Source organism: Chiloscyllium plagiosum, chromosome 25, assembly GCF_004010195.1.
Source record: "Chiloscyllium plagiosum isolate BGI_BamShark_2017 chromosome 25, ASM401019v2, whole genome shotgun sequence".
Lineage (NCBI taxonomy): Eukaryota > Metazoa > Chordata > Chondrichthyes > Orectolobiformes > Hemiscylliidae > Chiloscyllium > Chiloscyllium plagiosum.
In genome coordinates this window covers 38296765-38305462 of record NC_057734.1, presented here as the reverse complement: position 1 = coordinate 38305462, position 8698 = coordinate 38296765, and the positions used below count along the sequence as shown (strand labels likewise).

Genomic DNA, 8698 nt, shown 5'->3' with positions numbered 1-8698 from the left:
AGCACCCGAGCTACAAATCTTCGCACAAACTTTGAACTTTGTTAAATTTCCTTATTTTCCGAGTGAACGCCTAGATCATGAAACCAAGAGTCAAGGTGAGGCAGCTGAAAAACAGCTTAAGGTTATCTTGTCCTCTGATTTTTGCTCTCCCTCTGAGAGTGACAAACCAGTCACTGACCTTTATCTGCTGGAGGTAGGATCTGCTTCTCAGAAACAACAGAAAGATCACTGCACAAGAATATACAGAAGCTGTGAAGCTGAGGGACTGAGTTATACCCTTGAGTGTATGATATGACCCATGATCAATACGGGTATAAATAATATTGTGATGAAGTTAATGATAATTGGTGTCGTGAAGTGCAGGTTTTGCAAAATATTTCAAATTTCTGATTTAACTGCAATGCAAATGTGCCAAAGGGAGGGGCACTTGGTAGGTTTAAGTAATAGATTCACTCTGTGCCAAGACAAATACAGAAAAATGTCTCCAACCAGGTGCTCCCTGGGTTCACAGTGCTTCTGCAGCCTTTAAATTGCCCATCAGGAAATGGTGCCTCATAAGGTACTCCACTGTATTGTAGATAAATACTGACTACTCCGAGATGGCAATGTGCTGGTGGGGGTGGGGGGCAATGGTAGCTCAGTGGTTAGCACTGCTGCCTCACAGCAGCAGGGATCCAGGTTCAATTAGGTGACTGTCTGAGTGGGGTTTGCACATTCTCCCTGTATCTGTATGGCTTTCTTCCGGGTGCTCCAATTTCCTCCCACAGTCCAAAGGTGTGCAGGTTAGGTGGATTGGCCATGACAAATTGCCCAAAGTGTCCAGGGATGTGCAGGTGAGGTGCATTAGTCAGAGGGGAATGGATCTGGATGGGTTAATCTTTGGACAATAGGTGTGGACGTGTTGGGCCTAATGGCTGTGTTTCCATACTGAAGTCTCTCCTGGACTCCAGTCATTTACATTGCTGTGTTTCCTGTTGGCATTCTTCTGAGCCACAAGAGCCCTCCAATATGCCTTACATTTTCCTAATCAACCTCGTATTACACACTTCTGGAGCAGGTGAGCCTTGAACCATAGCCTTCTGGCCCAGAGGTAGGCGCACTACTACTTGTCGCAAAAGCCCCTCAGTTTATTTTTTTTTGCCCTACCCAGACGTGTTGAGCGTGGTGCTGGAAAAGCGCAGCAGAACAGGCAGCATCCACAGAGCAGGAGAGTTGACGTTTCGGGCATATGCCCTGCATCAGGAAGGGCTGATGAAGTCTTCCTGATGAACAGCTCTTCCCCGAAACATCGATTCTCCTGCTCCTCGGATGCTGCCTGACCTGCTGTGCTTTTCCAGGGCCACACTCTCGACTCTGATCTCCAGCATCAGCGATCCTCAATTCCTCCTACGCAGAAGTGTTATCAAACACAACTGAGCATTTTCCCACTACCAAAATGACCATGACTGTTTTTGTTGTTTTTTAATCTAATAAATCTAGTAAAAACACCCAACTGAGGATTTACGAGCAAAGCCCATTATGAGCAATGCAAACTTTCACAGGTGGAATGAGGATGTTGGGAGTTGGAGAGGGAAATAAAGCACTGTACCCCCTACAGTACCCAGGACTCTCTAAAGGTGTTGATTCCAGCTTATTTTAAGCATCCTGTTTTAATAGGTGGCATGGGGCTTAGCGGTTAACACTGCTGCCTCACCGTGCCAGGGATACAGGTTTGATTCCAGCCTCAGGCGACTGTGTGGAATTTGCACATTCTCCCTGTGTCTGCGTGGGCTTCCCTCAGGGGCTTCGATTTCCTCCCAGAATCCAAAGATGTGCAGGTCAGGTGAATTGGCCATGCTAAATTGTCCAACGTGTGGGGTGCATAAATTAGAGAAAAATGGGTCTGGGGTGGGTTACTCTTCGGAGGGTTGGTGTGGACCTATTGGGTTGAAGGGCTGGTTTCCACTCTGTAGGGAATCTAACCTAATTGGCATTATTGTGTTCACTCTAACAATGCGACCCTTAAAGGATCACTTTTTGTTGAGTTTTACTGGGTGACAATTGGGTTCTTCTGAATTGATCCATTCAAAAGGGGCTCAATCAATTGAGAAATGGTATAAAGTCCAGAGCTGTAACTCCAGGCTGCCCGAAGCACACCAGTGATCATGACTGAGTGCTGCAATAGCACTGATAGCTGCTAAAGAGGAATCATATGGAACTGGTTGCTCCCTGGGTACTGCAACATGGCATAAGAACAATCCAACCAAACTTCAGAGAAATATTTCTAACCTGCGCCTGACTTGCTTTAACCTGATGGTTTTATGGTCAGTACTGCTGCCTCAGAGCACCAGGGACCTGGGTTTGATTCCACCCTCTGGTGAATGTGTGGAGTTTGCACATTCTCCCCCTGTCTGTATGGGTTTCCTCCAGGTGCTCTGGTTTCCTCCCAACAGTCCAAAGATGTGCAGGTCAGGTGGATTGGCCATGCTAAACTGCCTTTTAGTGTCCAGGGATGTGCAGGCTAGGTGGATTAACCATGGGAAACAAAGGGTTACATGGATAGGGTGGGATAGTCTTCAGAGAGTCGGTGTGGACTTGATGGGCTGAATGGCCTGCTTCCACACTAAGGATTCTATGATTACTGTATACTTCTGAAATAATTTGAGGCAAAAGGAATGAATCTACATGGAGTATTTTCAATCAGTTTACGTGTATTATTATATCATGAAGGTGAGTAACAATTTTGGATGAAAAGATCCAGGATTGTCCACCATATGTCTTAGCATTTTACAACATCGAATCCTTTAGTCTGCTTTTCGAAGTTTGATGATTGATACTGGGTCACAAACAGGCTTCAAGTAAACTGAAAACTCTTGAGATGATGCAAATCAGCAGATGATGCAATAAGTCCAGCTATCGAGGACACACAAGTGACTTTCCAGTTAACTGACAGCCGGAGAGTTGGGGGAGGAAATGGTTTTCTTTCAGAAGATTGCATCAGTCTGATAAGAAGCAGGAAGCTTCGAGCACTTAAATACATATATGGATAGCACACACAAAATATTAGACCCAAATCTTATCATCACAGATGGGTACACACCAAAACATTTACTTATAAACATAAATGTACAGATACATAAGTAATGCAATTAATGTCCTTACAGATATGTGCATAGTGTGTCTATCCTTAATATTGGCTATAGTAATACATGACATTTGAAAATATATGTTATCGTATTATCCTTACAGAAATACATGATCTTAACGGTGCGATTATATGTACATATATATATGCAGAATGATTGCAGGTTCCAGCAACTTGATAAACAAATTCTGTCGCCCTCTGTGCCTTTGCTTGCCTCAGTAAGTCACCGCTGTAACCCAATAGGACTCCGTCTGTTCAGTGATGCACAGGCTGCTCAGCCAATAGTATTTAAACACGATGGTTGAAATTGACCCTGGAGAGCAGTTTCTGAACAGACTGAGAGAGAGAGAGAACACCGAGTGTAACCATCCCCTCCCACTGCAGTTTCATGTGACACCCCAGCTCTGGCCGTATCAGTGTTCCCATTGCCTTGATACATTGTAACGGCGAGTGTGTTTACTGAGGGCGATGGTGGCGATGAACAGTGCGGGCTCCGCGAAGGTGCTGCTGATCCCCGGGGGAGGGAAGCAGAGTGGCCTGGAGATCAGCCGCCACATCTCGGTGGTGTACCCGCCCCGGAGCGGCTCGCACCACGACCCGTCCCCGGCTCAGCCGGCGGCTGGCCACGTCCATAGGAAAAGGCAGCGGCTTACTCACCTCAGCCCCGAGGAGAAAGCATTGAGGAGGTAGGCTGTCAGTGTTTAACCGGGAGACAGGGCAGTGTGGTTGACAGGAACACTGGGAGGCTCTTTGACTTAAAGTGGGACAGTATTATATGTGCAGTGCATGTTGTTTTTTCGTGAATATTCTATAAATTTGAATATATTCTAGATCGTAAGACTATGGCTGAGCTGGTAACACTTGGGGAGTTTTGGTGGGTTGTTGAATTCTCGCTTTAATGTCCTGACTGCTTGCGTGGCAGCTGACTTAACTTGCGTAACACTCCATATCACTTTTTTCTGTCTCTGTATATAATTAACTAAAATTTAGCGGAAGTTGAAGGAATACTTGTTTTATCTCTTGCGAAGAGGGGTGAAAAAATCTTTGTTTTAAATCCCATAGTTTCCCTTTTTTTTCCATAGGAAACTAAAGAACAGGGTGGCGGCTCAGACAGCCCGAGACAGGAAGAAAGCCCGCATGTCTGAACTGGAAGAGCAAGTGTTGGAGATGGAATCCGAGGTAAGGAGGGTAAACATTCCATTCCTTTCCTATTTATCACTCCTCAGATGGGCTCTGAGATGGGATTTCATTCCCCAGTGAGTGGGTGGGGGTTTGTTTTTCTTCATGGGGCTGGGGGAAGAGGAATGTTGTCACTTCTTGGATTCAGAGTCGAATTTCATCATCTCTCTCTCTCTCTCTCTCTTTCTCTGGTAGAATCAGAAACTGCAAATAGAGAACCGGCTTCTACACGAAAAGACACACAGCTTGCTCTCCGAGAACCGGATTCTCCGGCAGAAACTAGGCATGGAAGTTCTGGATACAGAGAAAGAGAAGGTAACAAGAGACTGAAAAGCACAGGCTTGAGGAGATTTCATATTTTCTCTATCTATGAAATAGATTTCCAGTATTTCTCAGAGCAGTGATTGGACTTAAACTGGCTGCATCCCAGAGAGCTGGTGAAGTGTGCCCACTAAGAATTAAATACCTGCCCAAACCAGCTGGGGAATTGTGACAACCAGGAAACTGAAATTTGCATATCCGGGAGCCCTGATTTGCCCCCTCCTTTCCTCACCTTGGCTACCTGCCAGTGGGACATTTCAATGAGTTAACAATTGATCAAATTTCGTTCCTTGTTCCTGTTGGGGTTAATTTTATCGCTAGGTCTTGCTGAAATGCTAAGTTACTCCAGCACTGTTAATAGTTAAGCCATTCTAAGTGCTCTGAATTTTTAATTAAATGGTATCCTTGAATTGGAATTGAAATCATTGTAACTCCAGTCTATTAATCAGGGAGACTCTCCAACATTCTCACATTACTGCATCATCTGTTCCATTTGCTTTCCTATATTCTCCACAACATGCCTTCTGATTTTTCACTTGGGGCCCAAATAGAGTAAATCTGTCATCTTGTGACCCCTCCCCAGGTGCTATTGAGTCTTACCACATTTTGTGATACTGATTGGTACAACATCTTGCTGTTTGCAGAGCACCTTCCTGAGAAGGAGTATTTTATCACTTATCCCTCCTTGATTCACAATCCATTATCATTGGTCTGGTTAAAAAGCTGGCTGAACTGCAATGTGAAAAGGGAGCAGTAGTGAACTTTTTGAAAGGAAAATGGTATTTCTCAAGCTTGCTATTTTGAGACCAAATGAAGGAGAAACCAGTGTGGGAGTAGTGTTTGCCTTTTCAAATTTTTTGAATTGACAGATTACCATTTGTGTACTGTATATGTCAATATTGAACTTTTATTTCTAATCTATCAATAATTTGGTTGACCCAATTCCAAATGTTGAATGTTAGCCAGAGTTTGATTTTAATTGCTACACTGTTAACAGCATTGCATTCAGTTGCTGTGATCTGTTGATCTAGAAACGCTTCCTTCTCCTTTCCATATCACTGCTTCATTCAGAATCATTGATTGCTTCAACACTGTAGGATTATGTGGTTCAAGTCCACACTGACCCTCCAAAGAGCATCCCACCCACTTACACCTAACATATCCCTGTAAATCTGATTTTTTTTTTTTGTTGCCATGTCCAATCCACCTAACCTGCATGTTTTTGGACTGTGGGAGGAAACCCACAGACATGAGAAATTGCAAACTCCACACAGTTGCCCAAGACTAGACTCTAACCCAGGTTCCTGGTGCTGTGAGACAGCAATGCAAACATCTCAGCTACCCACTCCCTGAAGGGTTTCAAACTCACCACATCACTTGGGTTTTTGCTACCTGTCTGAGCTCCTTTAGTGGCTTGGCGTTAGCCTTGAATGTTGTGTGGCTGGATTTTAGGGGCTTATTGCAGTCATTGCCCATCCAAAGTCCTGATGACACCTTTAATGCAGGGAGCTGTGTTAATCTCTCTTTAAGGTAAAATTTGTCTCATGGGCAAGAAATGCCTCCTTGGGAAAGGAGTTGGCCCACAGCTTGACAGCTCTGTAGCTGGTATGACATGTGGAGCTCCACAGGAGCCCAACCTGGTCTAGGGTCAGTGTCTTGGCTGTGTTTGAAGCCTGATTCAAGAGGCCAAGGGGAGGGTAGAAAGTGGCCAATGATTAATGTCAAGATTGCCTTTAAGGGTCCTCAGTGGAGTCCTGCAACCCCTTGCCAACAGCAGTGTCCACTTCCTGTGCTTTCCTGACTTGTCACAAAATTTCACTGCTCAGGAATGAGTGGGTTGATGTGGCTACATGCTGACAGGGAAAGCCTACAAATCAGCCAGTGTTTCACTGGGACAAGATGTTAGTAAATAAAATGCAAAGTCTTAATGAAAGATGTTGACTGAAATCTTTGTTCTGTTTGCCAAACAGGTACTTCTCCAGGCCAGAGTGGATGAAATCAGCCTGGCGGCTGGGTCAGCTGAGTCCGCAGCACTCAGACTAAGTGTGCCTCTGCAGCAGGTGCAGGCCCAGACGTCTGCCAGTCTGACAGCTTCCACATGGATACTGACAGCAATAACTCTTCAGACTCTGAGGTAGGAACTGGGCCTGGGCAGTTTGATGGGTGAAAGCACTTCTAGGATTCATTTAAGTCAAACTAAAGCTTAAATGTAGCATGTCTATCAATACCTATACTTAAGATATAAGCCTCCTTTTATTGTATTTTTTTAATGATTTTGTCTGTTTCCATATATGGGATAAATTCACTCACCAGGCAGCTTTTTCTTTAATTTGAAAGAACATTTTGGCCCCATATATTTTCATTTGGGTTGGAAATAAGGAATAAATGTTGACTCCTTTTGTGGATGGGTTGGGTGCAGTGTCTGAAAACTTGGTTAACAGAATGGATCTTGATGTCACTTAAAGATTTGAGATGTGGAGGGAATAATGTAACTGGGGTTGAGTTGGCAGTGAGATCTGCCAGGGTTAGGGAAAGTCACTGAAAGACTGCCTTTTCACCTCCAATGCAATGGTCTCAGCAAGCAGTAGAGTCTCCAGCCTATGCCAGCCATCCTGTTGGATCAGACACCCATCCTAACTGACACCCAATCAAATCTTTTTTTGTTCAGCAAATGAGCTGCTTCCACTGATCATCTAGACTTTTGCTGCCTCCAACGTTTTACAATTTTTAAAGGCTGACAAAGGCTTTCATGGATACGTTGTGCCATCAGATCATTTTTTTTTTCCTAACCCATATTTGATTGAGGCATACTGAACTATTTTCTAATAAGAATTAAATCCATCTGAATCATTTAACCTTGGGCTGGTTTCACACTTTTTGAAGGCAATTCAGTGAAGCCCAACTGTACAGTAAATTAGCAAGTAATCTTTGCTTTTGATTTTATTGTGAAGTCATGTAACTTAAGTGTCATCTAATTATCACCATGTACTAAGCTTGACTGAGTATTCATTTGGACTGACCAAATTTCTACTTGAATCCATATTGTTCTATTTTTACCATTTTTTGCCAACAGTTTATCCTGAAATGAAAATAACACATTCTTACACACACCAGATAATTGGAGTTTGAATCTGTAATCCAGTATAAAACTTAGTTTTGCTTTCTCTTCCACTATATGCAATGTTTGTTCCTGAGGTCAGACTCAGCATTAATATATTTAATCAACCTTTAGTAAAGCAATAAATATCAATGGTTTGAGGATTTGATCACATGAGCAGTGAGACCTTTTCCAGTCAGTGCATTCATACCCACGTAACAGAACCACTAATTGGTTGAAGCCTCTGACTTTCAGCCACTATTTAAAACATTCAGTAATTCTGGGCCAGTTTGGTCCTCAAATCAGCAATGAGGTATGCAACTATTACCTGAACTTAAATTCAGTTTGATTTAATGTACATGGAATTTTCTATTTTGATGTTTGGTCATTGCTGCAGAAACACTTAACCATAATCTTTGTTTTCCCTCAGTCTGATCTCTTCCTGGGCTTTCTGGACTACTTTGACCCAGAAGCCTTGCTCCGATTCAGTGAAGAAGAGTCTCGATCTCTTGCGAACTTGGGAGAGTGTGCCTACAATGAAGGTAATGGTGCCCTACCTGGCTCCTACTCTAGTGCTCTGGGGGCCCCATCAACAAAGCTGGAAGCCATTAATGAACTGATCCACTTTGACCACTTCTATCACAAGCCTCTTGCTGAAGCTAGCTTGGTACAGAGAAGTGATACTGCCATCAAAATTGAGCAAGCATCTTTCAGTGACAAGGATGAAAGAATAAACCCCTTACAAGTGGAGCTCAAACAGGAACCCTTGGAAGATGAGTTCATCACCGATCTGGGACTTACAAATGTTCTTCCAACCAGGCAAGATCAAGAAAAGCCCATCTGTCCTTTTGAGTCTTCTAGTGATTCTGACTATGAAGGATCCCCATCTCCTCTCAGTGATATGTCCTCCCCACTGACTCTGGGAAACACTTGGGAGGACACTTTCACAAGTGAACTTTTTCCCCAGTTAATAGCTG

At 43.7% G+C, this 8698-nt stretch overlaps 1 protein-coding gene across 1 annotated transcript; it reads left to right on the top strand.

The window, feature by feature from the left end:
• The first annotated feature begins 3431 nt into the window (after positions 1-3431).
• On the top strand, positions 3432-8487 carry xbp1 (X-box binding protein 1). Its single transcript, XM_043715902.1, has 5 exons — positions 3432-3810; positions 4207-4303; positions 4499-4618; positions 6595-6758; positions 8152-8487. Exons 1-5 carry the CDS (start codon positions 3593-3595, stop codon positions 8339-8341), a joined length of 789 nt encoding a protein of 262 aa, XP_043571837.1. The 5' UTR covers positions 3432-3592; the 3' UTR covers positions 8342-8487.
• The last annotated feature ends 211 nt before the right edge of the window (positions 8488-8698 follow it).

Coding starts and splice junctions, on each gene's coding strand:
- xbp1 (XM_043715902.1), top strand. CDS start 3,593: ATGGTGGCGATGAACAGTGCGGGCTCCGCGAAGGTGCTGCTGATCCCC. Junction 3,811..4,206: donor GAGGAGAAAGCATTGAGGAG/GTAGGCTGTCAG, acceptor TTTTTTCCATAG/GAAACTAAAGAACAGGGTGG. Junction 4,304..4,498: donor TGTTGGAGATGGAATCCGAG/GTAAGGAGGGTA, acceptor TTTCTCTGGTAG/AATCAGAAACTGCAAATAGA.